The sequence below is a fragment of the Triticum urartu genome, chromosome 7 (assembly GCF_003073215.2).
Source record: "Triticum urartu cultivar G1812 chromosome 7, Tu2.1, whole genome shotgun sequence".
In the NCBI taxonomy this organism is placed as follows: Eukaryota; Viridiplantae; Streptophyta; class Magnoliopsida; order Poales; family Poaceae; genus Triticum; species Triticum urartu.
The window spans coordinates 662,016,272-662,044,016 of NC_053028.1; the positions used below are offsets into that span (position 1 = coordinate 662,016,272).

At 43.3% G+C, this 27,745-nt stretch overlaps 2 protein-coding genes across 3 annotated transcripts; both read left to right on the plus strand.

The window, feature by feature from the left end:
- The first annotated feature begins 10,637 nt into the window (after nt 1–10,637).
- LOC125525656 (V-type proton ATPase catalytic subunit A) lies at nt 10,638–17,220 on the plus strand. The gene is made up of 19 exons (XM_048690655.1): nt 10,638–10,877; nt 11,419–11,545; nt 11,655–11,710; nt 11,798–11,854; nt 11,942–12,053; nt 12,160–12,197; nt 12,330–12,431; nt 12,512–12,568; nt 12,649–12,720; nt 12,874–12,975; nt 13,091–13,286; nt 13,888–13,994; nt 14,462–14,656; nt 14,757–14,843; nt 14,928–15,032; nt 15,347–15,444; nt 15,528–15,606; nt 16,547–16,635; nt 16,745–17,220. The coding sequence occupies exons 1-19, from the start codon at nt 10,641–10,643 to the stop codon at nt 16,857–16,859; spliced, it is 2,031 nt and encodes a 676-aa protein (XP_048546612.1). The 5' UTR covers nt 10,638–10,640; the 3' UTR covers nt 16,860–17,220.
- A 3,822-nt stretch (nt 17,221–21,042) lies between these two features.
- LOC125519857 (glycosyltransferase BC10-like) lies at nt 21,043–26,969 on the plus strand. Of its 2 annotated transcripts, none has more exons than XM_048684633.1 (11): nt 21,043–21,278; nt 22,037–22,543; nt 23,256–23,354; nt 23,938–24,038; nt 24,121–24,192; nt 24,377–24,467; nt 24,855–24,935; nt 25,467–25,547; nt 25,637–25,759; nt 25,870–25,908; nt 26,430–26,969. In XM_048684633.1, exons 2-11 carry the CDS (start codon nt 22,199–22,201, stop codon nt 26,556–26,558), a joined length of 1,161 nt encoding a protein of 386 aa, XP_048540590.1. In that variant the 5' UTR covers nt 21,043–21,278; nt 22,037–22,198; the 3' UTR covers nt 26,559–26,969. The 2 variants fall into 2 exon arrangements, with proteins under 2 accessions (XP_048540590.1, XP_048540591.1); XM_048684634.1 differs by having other exon boundaries at nt 25,491–25,547.
- The last annotated feature ends 776 nt before the right edge of the window (nt 26,970–27,745 follow it).

Genomic DNA, 27,745 nt, shown 5'->3' on the forward strand with positions numbered 1-27,745 from the left:
AGCATCCCAAGCTTATGGCTTTGCATATCATTAGCATCATGGATATTCAAAGAATTCATACTAACAACATTGCAATCATGCTCATCATTCAAATATTTTGTGCCAAACATTTTATTGACTTCTTCTTCTAACAATTGAGCACAATTTTCTGAACCATCATTTTCAAGAAAGATATTATAAAGATGATCAATAATATGATGCAACCTCAATTCCATTTTTTATGTAGTTTTCTTTTATAAACCAAACTAGTGATAAAACAAGAAACTAAAAGTTTCAATTGCAAGATCTAAAGATATACCTTCATGAACTCACCTCCCCGGCAACGGCGCCGGAAAAGAGCGTCATTGACGGGATGTGAGTGCCGCTTACCTAACCTCCCCAGCAACAGCGCCAGAAAAGAACTTGATGTCTACTACACAACTTTATTCTTGTAGACTCGTGTTGGGCCTCTAAGCGTAGAGTTTTGTAGGACAGTAGCAAATTTCCCTCAAGTGGATGACCTAAGGTTTATCAATCCGTGGGAGGTGTAGGATGAATATGGTCTCTCTCAAACAACCCTGCAACCAAATACAAGAAATCTCTTGTGTCCCCAACACACCCAATACAATGGCAAATTGTATAGGTGCACTAGTTCGGTGAAGAGATGGTGATAGAAGTGCAATATTTATGGTATAAATATATTCTTATAATCTGAATAAATAAAAACAGCAAGGTAGCAAATAGTAAGCGGGCACAAAAACTGTATTGCAATGCTTGAAAATGAGGCCTAGGGTCCATACTTTCACTAGTGCAATCTCTCAACATTGCTAATATAATTTGATCATATAAGCGTACCTCAACATGCAACGAAGAATCACTCCAAAGTTCCTATCTAGCGGAGAACATAAGACGGAATTGTTTGTAGGGTACGAAACCACCTCAAAGCTATTCTTTCCGATCAATCTATCCTAGAGTTCGTACTAAAATAAGACGAAGCTATTCTCTCCGATCGATCTAACCAAGAGTTCGTACTAAAATAACACCAAAGCAAATTCAGATTCATAATATTCAATCCAACACAAAGAACTTCAAAGAGTGCCCCAAGATTTCTACCGGAGAAGACAAGAATGTGCATCAACCCCTATGCATAGATTACCCCAATGTCACCTCGAGAATCCACGAGTTGACTGCCAAAACATATATCAAGTGAATCAATACGATACCCCATTTTCACCACGAGTATTCAATTGCAAGACATATATCAAGTGTTCTCAAATCCATAAAAGTATTCAATCCGATAACAACGAAATCTCAAAGGGAAAAACTCAATTCATCACAACAAGATAGAGAGGGGAAAACACCATATGATTCGACTATATTAACAAAGCCCGCGATTCATCAAGATCGTGACATCTCAAGAACACGAGAGAGAGAGAGAGAGAGAGAGATTAAACACATAGGTACTAGTGCAAACCCTCAGCCTCGAGGGTGGACTACTCCCTCCTCATCGTGGTGGACGCCGGGATGATGAAGATGGCCACCAGAGATGATTCCCCCCTCTGGCAGGGTACCGGAACGGGTCTAGATTGGTTTTTAGTGGTTACAGAGCCTTGCGGCGGCGGAACTTCTGATCTAGGTTAACCCCAAGGGTTTCTGAAATTTTTGGAAATTTATAGGGTAAAGAGGGGGTGCGGGAGGCCACCGAGATGGGCACAACCCACCTGGGCGCGCCTGGAGGCCCAGGCGCGCCCAGGTGGGTTGTGCCCCCCTCGCCCCCCCCCCAGGTGCTGCTCTAGCCCATTGGTGGTCTTCTGGTCCATAAAAAATCCACAAAAAGTTTCGCGATGTTTGGACTCCATTTGATATTGATTTCCCGCGATGTAAAAAACAAGCAAAAAACTGCAACTAGCACTGGGCACTGGGTCAATAGGTTAGTCCCAAAAATGGTATAAAGTTGCTATAAAATGATTGTGAAGCATCCAAGAATGATAATCTATTAGCATGAATACTTCATAAATTATAGATACGTTGGAGACGTATCACCGGGTAATCCGCCTCATGGAGGAGGCAAGCCTCCGCCTCGTGCAGGTGGCAGCGGCCGAAGCCGTTGGCCGCCGCTCCGTCGCCGGGGCGAAGCGCTCGGCCATGGTCATGGCTTGAGAGATGGGGAGAGATAGGGCGTCGGCGGCGAAGAAGAGAGGGGAATCGACAGCGAGAGCGTTGTGGTGAGCAAGTGTGCGGCCAGCGGCGAGGGAAGGTGGCTTTTATAGCGGCGAGTGGGCGGCGAGCGGGCGGCAGCAGTGTGGACGTGTGGCGGGAGGAGGCGGGACGTGCGGAGGTGGCGCCTTCACTGCGTCGCTTGTGAATCAATGGAAGGATGACCGGCGGCAGCTTTGGCATTGATTCCCGTGGGAAACCGAGGCGATGAGGACGACGAAGATTCTCGGCATCGCCCAGTCGCTGACTTAGCGGGTCCACCAGGTTTCGCGCCAAAATCGTTTCGCCCGGTGCCCCCCGGCGCGCCGGGTTCGGCCTGGGTCCGCCGGCGTCAATTTTGGCCCTAACTGGAGAAATTTGGGCTCCTAGGGGCACGATTGGGCCAATTTTTACTAAATGGCGATAAAAAAATGGCCTGAGGGGGCCTGTTGGGGGGGGGGGGGGCGAGTGGAAATGCTCTAACCTTCCCTGATTGGGATATCCATGCCCCATAACTTCTGTTCAATACAAACTAACAGATTGCATGCTCCAATATAACAAGATAGCATAGTAGTGAGAATTCTAGGTATCCATGGATTAAATTATACTCCCTCCATCCGGAATTACTTGTCGCGGAAATTGATAAAAATGAATATATCTAGAAATAAATATGTCTAGATACATTCATTTCTCTGACAAGTAATTCCGGAAGAAGGGAGTTCGATTAGGTAAAGGTAAGAGGGTGCTAGATATTAGGCACGGTTTATGGGACCCACATACTTTCTAGGCTCTATACCAATGTACTGTACAAGGAATTATAGCCCAAGTCTAATGGAAAGCGATTTGTAGCACTAAGGTGCAGGGGCACCCACCTCATTTTTCTTTTGACTTTCACATTTAAATCTACTATGTCTTTTAAATCAAAAATATAATTTTTGATTCATTTTTACATTCGTGTTCAAAACTATAAATTTTATTCATTTTTACATTCGTGTTCCAGCATGGATATATCTATAATTTTTGAAATAAGATCACTTTTGAATATGTTTTGACAAGTTTGAAAACTACATCAAGTTTTAACTAATAAAACTTGATAGGAACGAATGATGAATTCACCAAGTTTCTGAAACTAAAATATAAAGCCATGCTGGGAGTCAATCGAGTTTGCGGATCAGGAAGCAATCGTCGTCCGACGACGTGGCCTCTTAAAACTAATTCTTGGAAGATTTGGATGGTCATGTGGGGATGTGGAGGCCGCTTGCGCCAGGCGATAGCCTGTGTGGCTTCTACTCATGCCAATGGCGCCACACCCATGGGCGTCGTTCTTCCTTCCTGGAGGGTCGTTGTGGAGCTCTTCGCCCTTGCCCATCCTTGGGGTTCGACGGTTCATCTTCAGGTGGAAGCCTATGGTCCTGCTGCATGGTTGAGTGACGATGTTGTTTTCGCGTCGCTTCCCCCTTGGGGGCATCGTCTTGAAGAGTTGTTCCCTCCTGGGCTGGGCGTGCACGACATCACGGTTGACTGAAGCCCAACCGGTGATGCGTGTGGTTTGTGTTGCGACTCGTGCGGCGACGATAATGATGGAGTGTAGAGCTGGGTCACGATTGGTCCTTCTGACATCGACGGTCCAGTGTGCTAATGGGTGTGCATATGTTTGTTTCTCTCTGTGACAGAGAAGTCGGAGTTGCATGTGGCAAGGCCCCTACGGTAGATGACTTCATGAGGGCGGTTTCAGCGAACGGTGCTCTCGGGAGGTTGCGATGGACTAGGTCAGTGTGAGGCTTGCAACTTTCTCACATGATGCGCATAAAAAAAATTAGAGTTGTCGGTCTCCACATCTCGGTCGATTGTTTGGCTTTGGTCGGCGAGGTCCTCGGGTGTCGTTCGTTCGGAGGGGTCTTGACGGGTTGTCAGCGGCGAAGTTGGAGTTTCCTGTTCGGCGAAAGGTGATGACAATGACATTGCAGGCAACCTCGAAGGTGTCCACTCCTCGATGGTGTGTGTGGTCTTGCGGGTGTCAGGTCGGCCAGAGTGCCCTTTTGTATGGGCGTGTCGTATCGGTTTTCGCCTGGGTTTCCGTTAATTAATCAGGCAACTATTTTCTTCTTCATTAATGAAAATGTCAAATCTTTTGCCTCATTTTAAAAAGAGAACATCGACCCTCATGGGCACCGACCGATCATTGTTGCCGCTAGAACAAGCCATCAATGTGTCGCTGTCGATGCTTCCATTATCAGAGCTGGCCTGGCCTTTCCCATGTAGAAAGACTAGTCGACGACCCCTATGAGATAAAACTTGATATGTTTTTCAATGCTGTCGCGTTTCATGGAAACTTGTATCATTGTTTGTGTGATTGATTGACCGAACTACCTTTCACATGTGCACATCAGATGGTCGAGGATTCGAGGTGTGGAGGTTTACGTTGGATTATCGCAAAGTACACCTGCGAAAAAAAGAATTATCACAAGTTTGTCAGGAAGCTCAACCGTAAAAAAAGTTTCCTCAGGGAGCTAACTTCACTTGCCCGAGGATCTACTACAAAGAGTTGGTGTTCGCCGGTGAAATGAAGGCTGGGAATCTGAAGATGTTGGAGTTTTTGGTTAATATAAAGATGCTATAGAAGCTTGTGAGGCGGCTGAGCAGTAAGGACAAAGCGCGTGAGTGAGAAGACAGAAGCCAATTGATTTTATTTTATCTTTTACGGGTAAATACTTGTATTACTCAATCACCCTCCATAGGAAAATGTTCATTTTAAACCCTGAACTCATAGAGGTTCAGCGAATCAAACCCTCAAATCAAAATCCACGTCGTTTGCACCCTGAACTATGCAATCCCGGTCTAAATCGAACTCTGGAGTTACAAAAGTTGTCCTTGTAAATCTATATCTATATCTATACCTACTATTAAAGGGAATGGGTATTCTTGGTTTGGTTCAGTCCTTTTTCGTTGATTTCGTTTTGTTTTAGCGCACGCTAATCACAAGCTAAGCCATCTGGGCCAGGTACTTGTACGTTGATAGGACTTCTATGGGCTTGCGTAGAGACCACGAAAAATATCTGGGCCAGGTACTTATACGTTGATGAGCCTTCTATGGGCTTTCATAAAGACCGCGAAAATTTATTGTGTCAAAATAAATTAACATTGTGGGTTTTAAACAGAGGACATCCTGTCTGGATCTATGGTGTAACAACCAGTGAGCTATGCATCTTTCATGTCTTCTAATCCCACCTCACTCTTTTACAATGATTCCCACCGGTAAATATATGAGCGGTCCCAGGAATCAACCGACAAATGGTTAAAACAAAAGAGAGCGGTCCTCGTGTTTAGGGCGAGCTAATTAAACGAATGAGCTAATTAAAGGATGGATCATGGGCTTAAATAGAATATTTAAACGAATGTGGCTAATTAAAGAAAGGATTATGGGTAAAACCCGTGGAATAATTAAAAGAAAGATTATGGGCTTAAAATAGAATATTCAAATAGATGGGGCTAATTAAAGAAAGAATTTGAGGTAAAAATGTATGATAATTAAAAGGAAGGATCCGTAGGCTTCAATATGGTGGGGCTACTAAATTAGAAAAGAAAGGATTTGATTCCCAACTAAAATGGGTGAGCACGTCATGGTAATGAATGGAAGAATTGTACTTCAATGGAATTAGTGGGAGATTATGTTCGGCAAAGAAAATATGGACGCAGCTAAATTGCATCCTATTTTTTATGTTTATTTTGTAGAAGAATGTTGAGATGCAACATGTTCTTCATAATGGATCCGGTGTCGTGGGACATTATGCTTGCACAAAACATTAAATGTTCCCGTTGCAATGCACGGGCATATGTGCTAGTCAACACCTAAAGCAAAATAAGCACAAGGAAAAAATGAACAGGTCCGATTAAATTCCACTAAAGTTTTTAAAAAAAAAAGTGACCCTAATTATGATGGCCAAATTCTCCTTGTTTTTAGCGTTTGCCAAACGGGGATTGCAAAGGATGGCCGGGATTTTTTTTTTTTGAGACAACGGGCCGGGATTGGTTGCATTGCAAGGCACGCGCGGAAAAAGACTGGGCCGGCCTAGTTCGCTGTCCACTTCGAGCACTACGTGAGGCCCGGCAACCTACTCTGAGAAGCAAACGCAAAAGAAAATATCCAGTAGTTCGACATCATCTAGTTGTGCACTCCCAGGACGATAGATCTATTTGACCCTTCTTCTAGTTCACGGAAATGAAAATATTCTGTAGAAATTTGGAAAAGTTCATGAATTTGGCCAAAACTTCATGGATTTGAAAAAATTCACGAATTTGAAAAAAAACTTCACGAAATTTTGAGGAAAAAATCACGAATTTATTTTTTCAAAAACCGTCAATTTTGAAAAAAAATCACAGATTTCGAAAAGTACTTTGTTTTTTAAGATCATCATTTTTTAAGAAAAAAAGTTCATGAACATGATAAATTTTCGTTGATTTTGAAAAAACCTCATCAATTTCAAAAAAAGTTCCCATAGTTGGAGAAAAAAAATCATGAATTTGGAAAAGGTTCAATGATTTTCAAATGAAAAATCCACGGATTTGGAAAAAAAGAAAAATTAAAAAAGAGTCCGTGGATTGGAAAAAAGTTCAAGGATTCGAAAAGGTCCACGAGTTTTGTAAAAATGTTCATGAATTTGATTTTTTTTTTTGAAAAAGGTCCATGTATTAGACAAAAAAGAAAAGAAAATTTGTATAAGAATCATCTAGCTAAAAAGATTCCACGAACAACATAAAGAAAAAAAGAAGAAAAAAAATAAAGTAGTCACAAGAGGTGAGGTGCCCTGGTTGGTTTGTGCGGTCTGCACTGAAAGAGGAGGTTGTGAAATTCAATCATCTTGCACGCATTTTTTAGCAGTGTAATAGAAAAAAAAACAAATGAGCCCGCCCAACGTGGAGGACGGATACGCACCGTTTGCACGCATTTTTATTAGTGTAACAGAAAAAAAAACAAATGAGCCGACCCAGCGCGGAGGACCGGTACACACATTTTTTTAACAGTGTAACAGAAAAAAAAAATGGGTCGGCCCAGCGTGGAGGACGGGTATACGCTATGGTCAACACTGCCGCTCCCTGGCCCATCAGTCAGATGAGTCCCATTGACATCTGCCACGTCAGCATTTTTATGCCTGAAATGGTGTCGGGGTTTAATTTAGACTAATAGTGCATATTTCAGGGTGCAAACGACAGGGATTTCAACTTGAAGGTTTGATTCGCTGAACCTTTACGAGTTCAAGGTTTAAAATTGACCTTTTCTCACCATACTACATTCAGCTTTGCAAAGGTCTACTGATTCCGACGGTCCTGAGGCCAACCAAACACAGTCCTTCTCTCTGTTCTAGCAAGGCTGCCCAAGAAACCATAGTCACTTTCTTTCTTTTGATTTGAAAGAAAAATTCATGGAGTTGACACCCGATCAGTATACTTTTTTTTGGTGAAAAAAAGATCTAGATCTATTTTTAAAGTTTATCGGTAGTATACTAGTATAAAACATCTTACACATAATAAAAGTTACATCAAGATTCCAAGACCCAATTTGGCCAAAACGAGCCGCCGTGGTCGTCGCTCCCTTATCGATGACAATTGAGAGGAAACGTTCCCGTCGACTACGAGGCGTCTACAATGACTTCGTAAAATATCAAGGTAGTATGCCGGCTCGTTCTCTCGAAGATGCTCATAGAGATAAAGTATGTGCGTGTGCGTTCATATGCGTGACTGTATACACGTAGATACGAGCGCTTGCATTTGTGTTGTATTCAAAAAAAAAGAGAAACGAGAAAGGGACTGATCTTGACCTTGGCGTTGGTTTTTCCAACGAAAAATAAGAACATTATTTCCACGAACTTCCATGACAAAATGATTTAATAGGAGTATTACTTTTGACATTTTTGAAGATAGTAGGCATATTGTGAACTTTGAAGAGAAGACCGTTAAATTGTGCCTCCTTCCCTAAGAAAAGTCTAGGATTTCTCTGTTTTCCGTCGGCGTCGGGGCCGGTCCGCCTCGTCTTTGGTCGCCTTAGGGCCATGGCAGCGCGGTGGATTCCGGACCTTGCCGGCGGGAGGGCTCCGTTTTTTGTTGTTCCTTCGAGTTTTGTTAGGTTTTTGTCTTCTGCTCAGGAAGACTAGAAGGCGGCAGCTCCCTAAAGATGAAATACGATTCTTCCCGCCTAACCCCTGTTCCGGTGGTGTGTCTAGCATCGCCGATGGGCTTGTGAAGGTGTGCGTCCGGCGGATATGTCGTTGGTGGATTTGCTCGGATGTGGTCGTAGTTCATCTACGCTAAAGTGTTTTTAGGTTTGATTCTTCCGATCTACGCTACTCTTCATCGGCAGTGGTTACTGTTCTGCTGCGCTGGTCCTATGAGGTCTTAGTACAACGACTTCCCAATTGTCTATTACGACAAGTTTTGCCGGGCACCTGTGAGATGACGATGACACGCCTTCGGTTCGCCTTAGTGTTTATAGTCACCGCTACGTGGCCTACAAATCTGAATACAAATTTTATTACTTTTAGTGTTCGTTGCAGTGAATTGTCATAATCGGAGATGAATAGATTAAAAAAACACTCGTAGGAGCGAAGCGGTGCACGCATGCGCGCGCGAGGTTACCGCTGGGCACGACGTCGGGTCGTCGGCCGAGCCCCGGAACCGGCCTGCCAGCTATAGCAGCATTTTCCTTCGTGCCATCGCGTCGTAGGGGGGACCCGTTCCGTTCACGTTCTTATCCTGGCGAGCGAGCCCGACCCAGGCGGGCACTGCCAGCCACTCACCGGGCACGACCACCCCCCGACGATGACGCTGATCCCGATCTGTAGGCACGCAGCACGCGCCGCTGGTCGCGCACGCAAGTTGCTCCACTCTGTTTGCCGAAAAGGAAAAGGAAAAAAACCGTTCCCTGCCGTGGAGGCTCTCCCGTCCAGGGCACGTGTCTCACGCAGCGGCCCGGAGAGCGCTGCTGCACTCGCCATCAATCCATCTTTTTTCGACAGAGACCGCCACCAATCAATCCCCTGAGTAGTTGATGTAGAATCACGGAGAGCAAGATACGACCTTTCGGTGAGAGAGTAGGCTAGTCTATTTAGGGCGTGGAGTGGGTCTGCCTAGCAAGATGTTCGCGTCCGTGCCTAGCGTTTTGTAAGTATTTTGCTCTCTTCTACTCCCTTCATCCAAAAACATGGTGTTCCTTAAATGGATGTATTTAGCATCAAGTTAGTGATACATTCATCCATTTGAGAGACAAGTTCGGGACAAATTTTTTTGGACAGAGGGAGTAGTATTTAGGATGTGGAGTGGGTGTGGCTAGCAAGCTTTTTTCCCTTTTCTCGAGTCGAGCACGCAGAGCAAGTTGGAACTGAGCATAATTTGAGACGGAAAAGTGGCATGATTTTCAAACAAACTTGCGCTACCGATACCTATGATGCTACTGTGATTTCGAATCCACATACATAAATCATGGCAAACAAGTTGTATTAGAATTTGACCTCGATTCACAGGTTTGGAATTTCGTCCCGAGCCGATGCAAGTTCTCCCTCAAGGGTTCGTCGGCGGCTATTTTTTGTGGCGCACTTCTAGGCCGCTGCAACGGCGCCCTCAACTCATCGTGTGTTTCTTCTATGACAAGGAGGAGAACATTGGGCACCTCTTATTTCTCCTGCGCATGATTCCGAAAGTTGTTCTCCTCAGTCGTAGCTCTTCGTTCACATGCATGCCTACCATCGATGCGGTTGCGGTGCTCCGAGCATGTGGAAGGGTCTGGGCGCTAGGGTATTCCATGACAGACCGTTGCTACTGATAGTCGCCGCTCACGATATTTGTTGTTGATGCCCTCCTTTGACGATAGTGTTGCTCGTGCTCTCAATGCTCGGGTTCATAATTCAACAAGGATGGGTTAATGGTTCGTCGCGTGTCATCCCTCTGCCGACGTTCAGGAGCACGACTCCGTCGACCAAGAGAGTGCTTCGAGCTCTAGTGCGTTCGTCTGCACAAGCGTCGAATCGCTTTGACGCGAGCAATGGGATTCACGGGTGTGAGTTAAGAAGGGGCGCGGTCAATGCGGGCGCATGCCTTCTATAGAAACGACTAAAACAAAGAAAAACACCGAGAAACAAATTGAAACCAATGAATTCATTTTTTTTACAGAGTTTGGCATGATTTTTTTTTTTGAAACAAAGGCAAACGAAATTCCAAACCCCAGATCGGAGATTTGCCCCTCTCTCCCTCTCTCTCGTATCTCGATCTGGAAGCAGCGGATCCGAATATTTCTACCGCTGGAGACCAAATCTGATGCCACCCCCGCTGGGGCGCCCGGGCCAATGAGCGGCCGCCGCGTGCCCCGGGCCGTGTCTTAAGATCGGGTAATAAACAATTACTACTACTACTACTACGCGGGGGAGGGGGTGGGACCCACGCCACGCCTGGCCTCTTCATCAAGAGGGGATGAAAATATGAGTCGTGGCTGGAAATCGTTCGTGTCCCCCTTCATCACCACCTCTACGGGGCTCCAGGAAGCGTCTCCAGCCCAGATCGACACCGCCTCCCCCTTCTCCCCACACCGCCGCGCGATCCCATCTGACGCCGCCCCGGCCGACGACCCCAGCACGCCGGCCGCCATGGCGCACGGCGACCGCATGACCACCTTCGAGGAGGGCGAGCGCGAGAGCGAGTACGGCTACGTCCGCAAGGTCCGCGCCCTCTTTTCCCCTTCTCCCCTCCTTCCTCCCCGCTCCGCTCCGCTCCTCCCCCGGCTGGATCGCGGGATCTCTCCCGATCCGCGGACGCGCTCGCGCCGGTTTTGGAAATCCGGGCGTCTCTGCCGCCGGATCTCCCGAGCGCGCGCCCCGCTCGCCTCGACTGCGGCGGAGGGTTCGGCGACCCCGCTCTTCGGCCGTGTGATGATTGTCTGCGGGATTCGTCGAATTGGGCGGCCCGGTTTGGGATTCCGATTGTGTCTGGATCGTGTGATGCTTGGTCGCGCTGCCGGGTCAATGGGGCGCCATTGGATCCTTAGCTGGCCAGGCTAGCACGGAACCAGTTTGGTCGGGCCGGTCTAGATCGCGAGATTGTGCTCCGATGTGCTTCTAACCGAGCACTCCTCCTCGGGCTTTAGTTGGACGCGATGCTTCGTCGATCGATAGTGTGATCTGGAGTGACGTGAAGGGGTTGTCTTACTGGTTCCTCATGAATCGTGTTGCATTGTCTCACCATTGTACTCTGCTGTTCCAGGTCTCTGGGCCCGTGGTCGTGGCTGATGGCATGGGCGGTGCCGCCATGTACGAGCTCGTCCGTGTCGGCCACGACAGCCTCATCGGCGAAATCATCCGTCTCGAGGGCGATTCAGCTACAATTCAAGGTACGGCAGACCGCGATTTTGCCTCACATTTGCACATTGAGTTTTCTCCACAGGGATGTGCATAACTAAGAAGTTTCTCACATGTTTAATCTGTCTCTACTGTATGCAGTTTACGAGGAAACAGCTGGGCTAACTGTCAACGATCCCGTGTTGAGAACGAAAAAGGTGAAACGCTAACTGATTTTGATGGGCACTTCCAAAGCCAACTTTTGTTTTACTCTGTTTTAACACGCCATGGCTGGGTTTATGCAGCCTCTTTCATGTGAGTTGGGACCTGGTATTCTTGGAAACATCTTTGATGGAATCCAGGTAAGATAAGTGAAGCAAGCGCACATTCATTATGCTTACCTTGAGCTTCCGTTCTGATGGTATGACTAAATAACCGTCCCATTGCAGCGCCCTCTGAAAACTATTGCTATTAAGTCTGGAGATGTCTACATTCCACGTGGTGTTTCAGTCCCCGCTCTTGATAAAGATCAGCAGTGGGAGTTCCAGCCAAATAAGCTAGGTAATTTACTGTGATAACATGCTACAAAAGATAAGGACGATGTTAGCATGCCTCTACTATGTTTTGTCCAGTACATGAAGATCAATAATTTGGACTTTTGTTTCAGGTGTTGGAGATAATATCACAAATGGAGATCTATACGCTGTGAGTTTGCAGGATCTCTAATTTCCCCTTTTTTACAACTTACTATCTAGCATTCCTGCCTCTTGTTGTACAATCGGTGGATGCATCTTGTTAACTTCTATATGCATCCATTGCTGCCTTGCTGCCTCACAGACCGTATTTGAGAACACATTGATGAAGCACCATATCGCGCTCCCTCCTGGTGCTATGGGAAAGATAAGTTACATTGCCCCTGCGGGTCAGTACAGTCTGCAGGTTAGTAAATGTTACTTAAAGACCTGCTACTTCATTTCTTCTACATAACTTCATTTGACGACCTGTTGCTCTTTTTGCAGGACACAGTGCTGGAATTGGAGTTTCAGGGCATCAAAAAGGAGTTCACTATGCTCCACGTAAAGCATTTCCCCTTCATAAATTTTGGATATGTCATGATTTCACATCTCTTAACGATCATCATATTTCTGCTCTGCAGACATGGCCTGTGCGGACACCACGGCCTGTTGCGTCAAAACTTGCTGCTGACACGCCTCTTCTAACAGGACAGGTATACGAGCTAGCTACTCAAAACAATAATAAAAAGTTATTTGTATTAGTGTCAATATTTATTTGTCAAATGCACCAAACATTGGAAGTGATGTTTCCTGTGCTACTCCGTCAAATCTTGATGCATCTCACATCTATTGTGAATTGGTTTCAGCGTGTACTTGACGCACTGTTTCCCTCGGTGCTTGGAGGAACATGTGCTATTCCTGGAGCTTTCGGTTGTGGAAAAACTGTCATTAGTCAGGCGCTCTCAAAGGTCTCGTGCTATTCACCTCTTGTTGCATAACTGATACTTTAGTTCAGCTCAGGATGTTGGCCTTTAAATGTCTTATAATGTTTTAATTTCTTCTGACTCAAATTACCTTGTACAGTATTCCAATTCCGACACTGTGGTTTATGTGGGCTGTGGAGAAAGAGGAAATGAGATGGCTGAGGTCCTTATGGACTTCCCGCAATTGACAATGACGTTGCCTGATGGACGTGAAGAGTCAGTCATGAAAAGAACAACGCTTGTGGCTAACACCTCCAACATGCCTGTCGCCGCTCGTGAAGCCTCCATTTATACAGGTAACATACAATTGTTGATGTTTTTCTATTTGCATCCTAGTATTCTACTGTTACAGCCTTGCAGGCATGCCTTTCTATCTTACATAGATCCTTTTTTCGACAGCATCATGTTGCTTTTGCAATACTAAAATGAGTGCTTCTATAAATTTTATTTTAACATGGAATTATTGCAAGCCTGTGGTTTCCCTGTTTGTATCTACCTGTATGTACGATTGTAGATACTGGCTAGTTTTAGAATTTCTGGGGCTTCATGGCACAAATTTGAAAACACAACATATAAAAAGTGTAAAAGCAGCGTCCATAGGTAGAGACAGGCGGGCACATCTCTAAGGCGTTATCATTAGTTTTAGTAGAACATTTTGGATATATGCATCTTATTTTAGCATTGATTGTGATTTATTGACTACTTCGTTTTAGAAAATATAGTTTGGTTTATTATGGGAACTTGGTAGCCTACATCTACATCTTGTAGTGAATCGGCCTGAGTGATCCATCGTGTACAGTTTCCTGATAATTTGCTAAAGAGCCATCGTTTTCATGCTTTTCAGCTGATTTTTCTCTATTAACAAGACAATCATGTGTTGTTTCCCTTCTATTCCAGGAATTACTATTGCTGAATACTTCCGTGACATGGGCTACAATGTTAGTATGATGGCTGATTCCACGTCCAGGTGGGCCGAAGCATTGCGTGAAATTTCAGGACGTTTGGTATGATGCTTCCTTCCGTGGCTTCCAATTTCTATCTATTGCCATTTTTGTGACTTATGTTCACTGCTGTATATATGCTCTGGTGCAAAACCTGAATTTGTTCTTATTGATTTCTAAAGTTCTAGCTACTATTCATGATTAAGGTTTAATTTTTTCTCCTTTGTCTAGATCCAGGATTATGATTAGAACTCTTTATTATTTCCCCCTTAACTAAGCTTGTTGACATTAAATAATCTGATGGTAGCGGACAGTATTTGTCAGTTTAAAGAACATTACTGCAAATGCTAGAACAATTTCTTTGCTGCAGAAGTAAAATCATGTCATACATGAAATACTTACTGCTAAGACATTTAACTACCACTAATGTATTATTGAGTTAAAAGTTACTCTTGCACATATGCGTTGATTACAGTTTACTTGCATATTAATGTGATTTTTAAACTAATGGTGTGCTCAATATGCTATAGGCTGAAATGCCTGCGGATAGTGGTTACCCCGCATATTTGGCTTCACGGTTGGCATCCTTCTATGAACGTGCTGGGAAGGTGCAATGTCTTGGCAGTCCAGACCGGACAGGCAGTGTCACAATTGTTGGCGCCGTCTCTCCTCCTGGAGGAGATTTTTCAGATCCTGTTACCTCTGCAACCCTCAGTATTGTGCAGGTAAGGAAACTGTTCGGTTACGAACCTTTAGGTAGTCGTACCTACAGAATTTCCATTGCTTTGTTACTATCAGGTATTAATTAACTGCTCTGAATTGCAGGTCTTCTGGGGACTGGATAAGAAGCTGGCTCAAAGAAAGCATTTCCCATCTGTTAATTGGCTCATTTCTTACTCAAAATACTCCACGGTTATTCCCTAACTTGCCCAGAATTTCAATGTAACTAATGTTAGTGCTCTCTGTTGTACTGACGTACCATCGTCTGCACTGTAGGCTTTGGAAGGATACTATGAAAAGTTTGATCCTGGCTTTATTGACATGAGAACAAAAGCTCGTGAAGTGTTGCAGAGAGAGGATGACCTAAACGAAATTGTCCAGGTATTCATGTTTACCTTGTGTCTCATTTTGTTGCTGAGGATTCATTCCCAAATATGGTGACATACTTTGTTATTGTTAATTTATCATATGAGTAACAGTCATTGGTGCTTTTGTTTCCTGATTTATTTTTAAAATATTACACTTAATAATGCTTTTAGTAGGCAATGAATTGCTCTTCATTCTGTACTTTAATGTTATTTTATATTCTGAAGAGTTCCATATATGGAGAGAATAGATTGGTGCTTTTGTGGTTTGCGGAATCAATTGCGGACACATGCACATCATCATGGGACTAATATTTTCCAATTTGTCAGCTTGTTGGTAAAGATGCACTGGGAGAATCTGACAAGATTACTTTGGAGACAGCCAAGCTTCTGAGGGAAGATTATTTGGCACAGAATGCTTTTACCCCGTGAGTGATACCCTACGATTTTTATGGATATCTTCTAACTGCATAACCATTTGAGCTCTGATCATGATTATTTGTTGAAACAGATATGACAAGTATTGTCCATTCTACAAATCTGTCTGGATGATGCGCAACATTATTCATTTCAATACATTAGCGAATCAGGTAATTGCACTTTCTGTGACCTTTTTAGTGCCTAAAGGCTAATGCTTAGATTGCACAAACAGCATACATGTTTGAACTTGGAAGTATGTATCTTTGAACAATATGTTTCTTCTGTTCCATTGGGAAGGTTGCCCTTTGGTTAAAGTTTGATTTTGCTAAATTGTAATCTAGGGGATTATTGCAGAAATGCTTTATTCTTTCCTTAACTCTTATGGAAGTATCTAATTTCAGTACTTGAGTCATATCAAGTATATATGCCTAAAAAGGAAACTGCTAGTTGTATTTGACCCCAATCGTGTAGCAGCAGATGGCAGTTGCACAAAGCCCCGGTCAAAGGGGATTTCAGTTTAACTACCGTCTAAATAACGACAAAGCATTCAGTCATTCACCTAACTCTGTTTGACTTTTCTTCCCCGCCTCACCGATTTGAGCTTCTATGCGCCCTCATCATGCTAACACTGTCAGCGCTGTGACAGCAATGACAACTTGATGAGCAGACCTGGGCTTAAGTGAACCGTTTATGCTAAGGCCATGGCTAGGCAACTTTGGACTAAAATATATTTTTTACAATCGAACAGGCATGACGTTTAAGCGTAAATTACTTCAAGTATAATATTAACATTGACTAGCCTAGCAATGAGCTGAAACTTGAAACTAAATTCATTCAATAAAGGTACATAGTGCACAAAAGAGAAATAAGGTAGCCAGCTGCCAGCCTAAAAAAAACTTGGACGTTTAGGGAAAAAAATGTGCATCTTATATTGTACAGCTGACATATAGACTATTTATAGACCCATCTAGTATGTAAACTATTTTCATTTACTGGAACCAAGTTTCTTGTATTAGTAGAACTGGTGGAGGTAGGTCCATCATCATAAAGGAAATATGCAAACATGTAAGTTTGCTTCTTAACCTTAATATATGTATGCTTGTTTTGCAGGCCGTGGAGCGAGCAGCCAATGCTGATGGACACAAGATAACCTACGCCGTCGTAAAGAGTCGCATGGGCGATCTATTTTACCGCCTTGTGTAAGTATTCCAGCCTATATTCAAATGGATACTTAATTTGGTGTCTATCTATCTAATAAACATTTAGCAAGAATAAAAAATATTGATACTTTGTTTTTGCACTCAACAGATCCCAAAAGTTCGAAGACCCCGCAGAAGGCGAAGACGTCCTAATCGCAAAATTCCAGAAGTTGTACGACGACCTCACCACCGGGTTCCGCAACCTAGAAGACGAGGCTAGGTAAAAAAGAGAAAGAGGAAACATTGTGTATGGCCACCGTGTAAACAATAAGGAGCACCAAATGCTGTGAACGACTTGCGAGCAATTTGCTTTTGCTTCACCGGAGTTTGTGTAGATGCGAATTACGTTTCAGGATCCCCTCCCCCCTTTTTTTTGCGACAGACAGACAGACTTGTTTTTCCAGGATTTTTACATTGTTTGGTCTCCAGCGCCAGGATGCACGCCATTATTTTTTCACCATGTGTACCATTATTTGTTGTATAAGAAGATTGAACACCGGTGGACATGTTCATAGAGGAATAAGCACGATGTCCATCTACTCGAACATCAATAATGTCTATATTTATATCTATTATTTGCCATTACTCTCCCTCTCGTGCTATTTCATGGTTCGTCAATTAGTGACAATTACCTGCACAAAGAGATCGTGCTTGACATGTTGTGTTAAGTTACTCCCTCAGTCCCTCTGTTCCAAAATACTACTTTCATGGATTATGTTAAAATAATACTTCCTCTGTTTTAAAATAAGTGACTCAAGTTTATCCTGAAGTCAGTATAAAGTTGAGTCATTTATTTTGGAACGGAGGGAGTAGAAAGGTAGGAACACAAAGTCAGCATTTATAGACGGAGCACAAGTCCAAAAAATGTCTTGTATTTATGCACAGAGGGAGTATCTAATGACACCAATAACGTCTATATTTATACCTGTTGTGTCAAAAAAAGTTACGGTGCGTGGTTGAAACGGCACGGTGGTGATTATTACTGTCTTTTCTCCCGTCTGGGGGAGACCATTTTGGACGCATGGGTGGGTTCTTGTTGTGGGGAAGCCGGGATGGATGGACGGATTTGGAGCAGCAAGAACGGCGATTGGCGGAGGATCCACCCACCGACCAGGCCAGCCTGAGCGGGCTTTGTCTCTAGCCACACCCCTGCTTGCTTGGACGCTTGCCTGCTCTGCTAGCGGAGCAGCCGGAAGCCACTTTCGTACGTTTTCCGCTGAGGATGTTGTGCACACCCATCCAGGACGGATGGGTGCGTGCGTGAGCCTAGAAAGAAGGAAGCACTCTTCTTGTTTTTGTTTCTGTTTCCGTGGGTCTGCTCTACGTGGATGGCTCGCATTGGCAGCTGGTCCACATGAGAATGTGCATGGGATTGCACATGGGATCCTGTCTGTCAGCCTACTCACCGGCAGCCATGGAATGGAAAAGAATTGCACATGGACCACCGGAATTACTCTTCCTACGCGCATGGAATTTTTTTTATCCGAATCCATAGGCCGGGAGCTTTTAAATTGTGGCAATTTTGTGAAATGCTCCCTCCGTCCAAAAATACGGCACTTATTTTGGAACAGAGAAAATACATGTATGATTTGGTGGTTCTTTTTGTGTTTGACCTGGCTTTTGGTACCGTGAACTTTGTGTTGCGGGGTGATTCTACGAACCCCCGAAATAAATACTTCCTATTAAGAGCGCTTAGAGCACTAAAATAGTGTTATAAGCTCTCCTATACATACTAATTTTAGTACAAATTTGAGACACTTATTTTAAAACGAAGGAAATACTTTCTTATAGAGGGAGTACGTGCATGATTTTTGGTTATTTCCCTGGCCGACGTGACCTTTCGGTATCTCATAACAGACATTGTGGGGACATGTGAATTGAAATCGAAGGCGTAGCCTGGCCGCGTGTCCGTCCGGCCGTCCGGCCGTGCGAATATGCCCCTGCATCTAGCCATTCCGTCGCTTTTGTACTTTTGCAGCAGTATATGCACCATGTACGTGCAGTACTTTTGCTTTTGTACCAAAAGGGGGTGCCCAGCAAGCAAAGATGAGCGTCAAAGCAAAGCTTCCCGTCTTTTGATTGCGGGCAAAGTTTTTATTATAGGGTACTAATCCGAGGACAACATTCTTTTAGTTTTAGATAACACAAATAATGCTACAGATAAGCAGTGGTACTCCCTTCCGTCTGGAAAAACTTGTATCTAGCATCAAGTTAGTGCTAGATACATTTATTTGAGGAACAAGTTCGGAGCAAGATTTTTCGGACGAATGGAGTATATTCTAAGAAGGGGACAACACGTAGGATAAAAGATGAGTGCTAAATCTTTTGATTGCACGCAAGGCTATTAGGGTTATAAATCTGAGGATAATGGGTTCTTCTATAGACAACATAAAGGAAAAAAAATGGCCAAATGGTTGTTATCACAACCTTTCTTGCGGTGAATATCTTCTCTTGATGAACAGTAAATTCGACAAAGACAACAAACAAGAAAATGCCTTCTTTTTACATTAGGAGAGCTCTAGACAAAATAAAAATCGAAGCTTTGAGAATGGTTCAAAATTTTCGATTTTGGAGCACTGGTTTTATTTGATTTGTCCTGAGCTCCCCTGATGTCCCATGGTCATGAAACTTTGCGGACACATGGAGAATTTGTTCATCTTTATGTAAAAAAAAGGTTCTGTTTAACAATAGATTTCCAACTTAACTACAACATGTTCTCTTTGGTGAGAACTAATGTTCTTGGACTTTTTTTTCTTCTTGCGAGAAACTATTGTTCTTAGTCTTTGTATTTATGCACGGGCTATTGGTACGAACTGAGTACTTCGAGGAACCTAACTAATTATTCCGAATGCCACAAGGTTAGCTGCCAAATTCCATTAATCAGAAGGGCGGTACACGGGACCGAAGAAACCCAAATCTAGAAGCTTGAGCGCAAGGCTAGTCTCTGTGAGAAGGTCATGTACAATGTCATGATATCGGCTCTGTTATGAGAAGTGGAGTTCCAATGCTAAGCCTTGAACCACTAGACCATCTCCCCTACATAATCTGAATAGTAGCATCCCGCATGAACAAATATTTGCTCACTATTCGAACCGAATTTTTCTTGTCTTTTGTTTTCCCAACCTACATTTTCAAAATCTGAAATAGGATTATTGTGCTACGGTAAGCACATTTATTGGTCTTTTCTTTTCTTGCGAGAAACTATTGTTCTTAGTCTTTGTATTTATGCACGGGCTATTGGTACGACCAAGTACTTTGAGGAACCTAACTATTTATTCTGAATGCCACAAGGTTAGTTGCCGAATTAGAAGTGGCGGTACACAAGACCGAAGAAACCCAAATCTAGAAGCTTGAGCTCAAGGCCATCCTCTGTGATAAGGACATGCTCAATGTCATGATATCGATTCTGTTATGAGAAGTGGAGTTCCAATGCTAAGCCTTGAACCGCTCGACCATCTTCCCAGCACAATCTGAATAGTAGCATCCCGTATGAACAAATATTTTCCCACTATCTGCCATCGAATTTCTCCTTTCTTCTGTGCTCCCAACTTGCATTTCAGAATCTGAACTTGGATTATTGTACTATGGTAGGCACATGTTGCGTTGATCTACAAGTTTTTTTTTCCTGTAATATCGATAACAAACTCGTTGCGCTCCATGGCTTGTGAACACGGTAGTATCCCAACCACGATATCAGATTTGTTCGAAAGTTGTATCATGAGCTAATTAACAATCTTGCTCTTGGTATTTACCCAAGGGATATCAGCAGGACCAGATTACTTAAAAAAATTCCGTTTCTCTCTCTCTCTCTCAATGCCAACGGAGGAGCTGCCAAATCCTATCAATTATAAAGAGTTTTTGATTGTCAACAGGAGAACTGCCGAACTCCGTTAATCACAAGAGAAGGTACAAGGTACAATTTTTCAGAATCTCGGGTGCTTGGCCAGCCCCCACGATAACGACATATACGATATCATGATATTAGTTTCTATTATGAAAGATGGAGGTCCGATGCTTTGTCCTACATAAACCTATCGTCGGAAATGAACCGAGCGGATGGCAAAAGACGCCAAATAAAAGTCCGAATGGGTGCGCATGGAGCCCCGGCGCCTCCTGGACCCGCCGGCGCAGATGATATTATGTCGGCCATCTCTTCTACATAGGTTTATTATCGAAAGATCAAAAGAGATTCAAAAAAAAAATCAAAAAATACATATAAACTAACAGATTAACAATAAATGAATACTAGTAAAATTCCAAATGGACGCGCTAGGAGGCATGAGAACGAAAGTGAGGGGTGGGGGTGCAAAATCACACGCCGGCCTCCCGGCCGAGAGACTATCACCATCTTCTATTTTCCCATTGCGTCCATTTGGAAGCAAGGAAGGAAAGGCAGTGGAAAGCTCCCTCCGGGCGGGTGGCATTAAGTCACCACACGTTACAATTAGTGCCGCTTCCAGCTTAGTTAATCCCGCTTTGTTTATATACGTACTACCTCCTCCCGTCTCTCTCCTCTCCCCCTCGCCTCCTCATCTCCACCTCCACCTCTGCTGCCCGCCTGCCCCCCGAGCCACCCGATCCCATCGACGCGCCGCCACCTCCAGATCCGCCGCCCGCCTCCCGCCGCCGAGCTCGTAAACGCGGTAAGCTCCCCCCTCCCCGTACTCTCCGGCCCGCCTCCCCCCTCTACCGGTTTCGTTCCATTCGAACCACGCACGCAGCAGAGCTCGCCGCCCCGCGCATTGGGCTCGGCTGCTGGGTTGGCGTGGCTCGCCGCGCGGCTCGGCGTGTTCGTTTTGAAGTTCGAATTCTACTCGTGAGCTCCGGGGAGCGAATTCCGGCGGTTCTGCGCGCGTTTCTGTTGGGCGCGGCTGGCTGGGGGAATTGGTTGGATCGAGCTCGTAATGCGGCGGCGGCGGCGTCGCCGGTGGGATCGGGCGGCGATTTGGTCAGAGTTTGACTTTTTCCCTCCCCAGCCGCCGCCGTGGACTCGAGCCGCGCTGCCTGCTTTTTTCTCGCGCGTGTGGAATTCGCCTGATTTGGACTGGTGGATCACCTACCCCGGCCCAATCGCGCGGCCGGCCAGCTCGGGAAGGCAGGCAGCGCCTTCCGAGAGCTGCCCGCGTAGCCTCTGCTGGATCGGCGGCGCGCTTGTTTTGCTTTCGTTGGGTCGTCTCACCGCTTGCCATATCTGAATCACGCGTGCGCGCGCGCGCGCATTGATTGGAATTCGGGCTGCAGTGCTAGTGCTAGAGCAGCCGTCAGGTGGCTGGGGTGGTGCTGGCCTGTAGGACCCCGATTCTTCTTCTAGATCGCCGTTCAGCTTGCTTGATTTTTACTACTTAATTAATCATGATCTCTTGCATCAGTGCTGTGCTTACCTCGTGTGTTCTAAATGCAGGGGAAGGGGTGAGGAGTCAGCTGCCTGACATTTCATCAGGCCCTGGTGTGGTGTAGCAGCGGCCTTCACGTCGAAACAACCGGAGCTTTTAGATGATCCAAAGATGGTGAGGAGCTGAGAGCACGGAGAGTTCGACAGTGGGGGCTGTGGGGCAGCAAGGACATGACTGTCATGCCGCCTGCGCGCCACCGGCCCGCGGCCAAGAGGCCCATGTGGATAATCGTGCTCTTGTGCCTCGTCTGCGTCGTGCTGATCGGGGCGTACGTGTACCCGCCGCGGCACTACTCGCAGTGCTACCTCTCTGCTTCTAGCGTCTGCACGCCGTTCAAGGATTGGCTCCCGTCCATCGGCCGCCGGGAGAAAACCGATGACGAGATCATCTCAGCCGCTGTTATCAGGGATATTCTTGGGATGCCCATGTCCACGTCGAAGAATCCAAAGATTGCGTTTATGTTCTTGACACCTGGCTCATTGCCCTTCGAGAAATTGTGGGAGAAGTTTCTGCAGGTTTGCCTGATTTCACCTCTTGTCCTTGTGCAATTTGAAGGAGTACTCCCTCCGTCCTTGAAAGAGTGTTCTTCTAACTTTGTTGGAAAGTCAATCTTTTTTATGTTTGACTGTATTTACACAATAATGCACCAACATTTATGCCATCAAATTAGCAGCATTAGATTCATTATATAGTATATTTTCATCATATACCTATTTGGTTTCACAAACAATGATATATTTCTGCACAAACTCGGCCAAACTTTGAGATAGTTTGACCCTCCAACAAAGTTGGAAGTACACTCTTTCAAGGACGGAAGGAGTATAGTTCATTTAAGGTTTCTTTGAGTTTTCATTAACTGATGGTGCCAGTGTATCATCAAATATTTTCTAGTTATTATACAGAGACAACTATTTGGGTTGGTGAGAAACAATTTAGTGGTTGACATTTTACCATTATTTTCAATAATAAATGTATACTATTGAGATATGTTAGCTTCATGCAAACATTCATTTTTGAACAGTGGAACATCAAGATGTACCTTATCTGCATAAGTGAATTAACTGATCCTCTTGACCAAGTCAATAATACTATCTTGCTAGCATACACTTTTGACTATAATCTTGTGCCTCCATGTTACTAACCATCTCTGCATGTCTACATGAAGTAATGTTCTCTATTCTTTATATAATTCATGTGAACTTAAAACAAAATAACTTTGATACACAGGGTCATGAGGGAAGATACTCCATCTATGTGCACGCGTCACGTCAGAAGCCTGTGCATACTAGTTCTCTCTTTGTTGGCCGAGATATTCATAGTGATGCGGTAATAATTCTCATCTGTCCTTCAGTTCTTCATAAGTTTGCATGGGTGTTTTACATAAACGATGTGATTTCGCCGAGGAGATTTGTCAAGTACAATTTCTCTTATATCTTGAAAGCTTACGTTTCGAAGAAAATTCTCCCTCTCAATGAATGAAGAATGTGTTAATGGCTCAACTGATTGATATTGATGCCATCTGAAACTTTTGTTTTCATTAATATGTTCACTCCAAGGAAGGAGCAATGAGCAATGGCTAAACAGTGAGCTCATATTGATATAGTTGAGAACATAAGTTGACCAAGATCGCTTGCATTTAAGAGTATTAGTATCATTCCCAATTCCCCATGGCACTACTTGTATCCTGAAGGCCAGTCTTAGTATCATGACGTATGGATCTTCTGACTTCTAAAGACCACTATTAGCAGTTTGGATTGAGATGCCGAAAAATCTTAGTCTACTAATTTGCAAATCGAGGAGCTTTGTGCATTACATATGGTTTAGGTTTATTTCTAACAATTATAACATAGGTTTGATGTTGCATGTTTGTGGTTGTCAAAATTGAATAGAGTATGTACTTGCTATGCAGGTTGTATGGGGAAAGATTTCAATGATAGATGCAGAGAAGAGGCTATTAGCAAATGCGCTGGAAGACACGGATAATCAATTTTTTGTCTTGCTTTCTGATAGGTTTGAATTCCTGGTTATGAATGATTTCCTTCTTGAGAGATTCTTTCACCGTACTGAAATCAGTATTTACTCTCTCTCGCAGCTGTGTTCCGCTTCATTCATTTGACTATGTCTTTAATTACCTGATGGGAACAAACATCAGTTTCATTGATTGGTAAGACTACTGGAACTTGTATTTCATTACCATTTTGAAAAATAAAGGAAGTAAAGGGGAATTGGTGAAAGAAGTGGCACTGGCCAATATCACAAGGACGTTTAGTTTATACATTGTTTTATCACTTATAGATGTCCATGTCCATGCATGTTGATTTTTGTCCGCATTTATTGCCATTTTGTAGTTTCCAGGATCCTGGTCCACATGGAAATGGAAGGTATTCTCTTGAGATGCTTCCTGAAATAGAGGAGAGAGACTTCAGAAAGGGTGCCCAGGTACATATTTTTGTGAAGTTGTTTCCTTATTGTTGTTGTTATTGTGACGTGTATTAGTTTGCTAGATTATATTCCTCCGTTCCAAATTCACGCTTTAACCAACGATTAACTCGATAATATGTAGTTTATGGTACTGGTAGACAACATAGACATCATCGGTTCTGTATTCAAAAGCACTTTCATATTATTGCGATTTTCATAACCACACCTTGTATTTTGAAATGGAGACAGTATAGTACTTGTGGGTCCACCGTTTGTTATTTTAGTTGTGTATTATTTGTTTTCAGTTTTTCCATGGTACAAAGCTAACTTGTCCAGAAATCGGTTATTGAGTATCAGAATCTAGTCTCACATGCTCTCTTTGTGTAATTGTTGCTCTTGTTATAGTGGTTTGCAATCACGCGAAGACATGCTTTGCTGATTCTGGCGGACAACCTTTACTACAAGAAGTTCAAGCTATATTGCAAGGTGTGTTTCTTTTCTACTCCCTCCGTCCCATAATGTAAGACGTTTTTTCACACTAGTTGCTATCTTTGGTTAATGGATTGGAGATATACTAGATATTTTAATAGGTAATACACATACATTGTTAGATGTATTCAACGCTGTATATATGTTTTAATATAAAGGCTAGAGTTGTTATAGTAAAACTCTAGTACAGAAATTCAGTAGTTACCTCTGATTGGCAAATAGGCCATAATGAACTGAAGGATAGTTTTGATAACCACTTCCATAAACATCAGAAAATCAATGTGCAAACTCTATCGCAATTTTTTTTTCTTTCCTTAGCAACAGGTAAAATATTCTAACAAGCTTAATCAGCATGGGAACTTCATATGTTTCTCGTGTTGAATAAATTGTCTTCTGGGATGCATTTGAGTGACATGCTTGTTCGGTAGTCATTCTTCCTGAAGTCTCAACCAATACTTGAGTTTTCCAGTTCTCTAGTTTTCTCCGACATTTTTCTCGCAAGTCTCAACCAATACTTGAGTTCTCCAGTTCTCTATGTCATGTGATTTGCAGCCAGCAGATGGGCGCAACTGTATTGCTGATGAGCATTATTTGCCAACCCTATTCAATGTCAGTATCTACAATCTACAGAAGTTGCATTTACATCTTTTTTCCTTTAGTTACTTGCGAACTAAACAAGTCCTTCTACGAAACATCAGATGGTAGATCCAGGTGGAATAGCTAATTGGTCGGTAACACATGTGGATTGGTCTGAGGGGAAATGGCATCCAAGGTCGTACGCAGTTGCTGATGTCAGCTATGATCTACTAAAGAATATAACAGTATGTTTTTGCCTTGCTTGATTTCTTTCCTGAGATGATCTGTACATGTTTTTCTATTTAGTGCATAACCCTTACATTGATGTATTCTAATGTACATTACCGTCGCACAGGCCGTTGATGAGACCATCCATGTAACAAGTGATGACAAGGTATGGGCAATAATTTCGCCATCAGTATTTTGACCGTCATAGAACAATAAATAAGTAAATAAATAATTTTTTCTTCTAAATCTTGCCTTTGCAGAAACTTTTCCTTTGATTATCTGCTAGTACATATTAAGGCCTCTTTTGGTTCATAGGATAGGATTATCATAGGAATAGGAAATTTGTAGGAAATGAGATGACATGTATCTCAAATCCTATGAGTAGGAATAGGAAACGAGATGTCATTTGGTTCACACCAAAGGAATTTTTCCATTGAGTCTAGGCTCATTTTTATTTTCCTATGAAATGTGGAGGATAGGAACCAATCCTATGTAGGAATAGGAATCCATTCCTATGAACCAAAGAGCTCTTAAGGAAAAAATCCTATAAGAATCCTATCCTCTAGAATTCCTATGAAATTCCTCCAAACCAAAGGAGGCCTAAAAATGATCTGTATTGCAAAACTTTCCCAATGATCTGCTACAACTGTATGGGATACTGATTTCTGGTTTCTATCCCCTTTGCAGAAACTCGTGACACAGAAGCCATGTTTGTGGAACGGATCCAAGAGTCCATGCTATCTTTTTGCTAGGAAATTTTACCCCGAAACTCTCGACAGCTTACTGAAGATATTCACCAGCTACACGTCTGTTTGACTTCAACCTGATTCTTTGCACCTCAACACATGGTTCAAGTACATGAGCATGTCTCCTCTTCGTGTAAAAATTGTGAAGTCAATCGATACTTAGATCTGGGCCTCGAGCGACGGGTTGCTGTTGCAGCGACCACCGCAAACCTGCGGTTCAGTCCATGGGTGGTAGGGATGCGGCGATATTGATAGCGATGATACTGCCCTCAGTTGTAATCTATTGTGCTTTTTGTATGTTTCCTTCGAGTCCTTCGCCTCTATCTCTCTCTCCCTCTTTAATCTCTTTCCTAGCCTCATTAGTTCCTGGCTCTTGGAGTTGGAGATCATATTTTTGTCAATATGCTGTTATTATATGATCCATTCTTTTGTAGACACAAAAAGGAAATGATTGAGAAGTACCACATATCTTTTTATAGTCTCTCGGTTGTTTTTTGGTTACTTACTGTGTATCTATTCTTGTAGGTTTTGGCATGTTTTCAGTTTTGTTGTACATATATTCTGAAGAAGGTGAACTTTATTATGCAAAGTTGCTCGGGCTCCATGGAGCTTGAATTTTGAACAAGTTCAAAAACCATGTTTTTATGTTTCAAAAAAAAATCTAAAAAAATACATACACAGAGATGTAATATACATGTATGTACATTTTTATGATAAAATACATTAAAATAAGAGCTACAAAATATTAATATTTGTGGATGCTTAGCACATGCACCGTTCACTTTCAAAGTCCATGATTTTGTTCCTTTTTATGCAGTTTGCAATTCAAGTTATTTCATTGTGAAATTTTACACATATACATTACATCCTTATATGTGTGTGTTTTTTTTATAAAATTTTTAGAAAAAAATTGAATCTTGAAATTTTAAAAATATCAGGCTCCATGAAGCTCGTCCTCCAAAACGCCTTAACATTATATCACGTGGGAATCCCCATGGTTGAATGTGTAAGCAGACAAGTTTCCCTTTTTGCCCCATGCATAAGTCAATTAAACCCTGTTGAAGCATGTGAATTTTCCTCAGTGTGCAAACTGATGAGGATGGGCCTAACTCACATCGCCTATCCTATATATACTTGAGAAAAATAGAGTTCCCCGAGTGAGGCTTTTGAAAATTAAGAAACTGACCTTTTTAGTTTCAAAAAATCTGAAAAAAGACACAAGTACTTATAGATGTATATTAGATGTGTGTAAAATTT

Bases quoted from the DNA above. Each gene is read 5' to 3' on its own strand.
- LOC125525656 (XM_048690655.1), top strand. From the start codon at position 10,641: ATGAGTCGTGGCTGGAAATCGTTCGTGTCCCCCTTCATCACCACCTCT. The intron at 10,878-11,418 runs GTCCGCGCCCTC...CTGCTGTTCCAG, and splicing joins AGTACGGCTACGTCCGCAAG to GTCTCTGGGCCCGTGGTCGT. The intron at 12,569-12,648 runs GTAAAGCATTTC...TCTGCTCTGCAG, and splicing joins AGGAGTTCACTATGCTCCAC to ACATGGCCTGTGCGGACACC.
- LOC125519857 (XM_048684633.1), top strand. From the start codon at position 22,199: ATGACTGTCATGCCGCCTGCGCGCCACCGGCCCGCGGCCAAGAGGCCC. The intron at 24,193-24,376 runs GTAAGACTACTG...GCCATTTTGTAG, and splicing joins AACATCAGTTTCATTGATTG to TTTCCAGGATCCTGGTCCAC. The intron at 25,909-26,429 runs GTATGGGCAATA...TCCCCTTTGCAG, and splicing joins ATGTAACAAGTGATGACAAG to AAACTCGTGACACAGAAGCC.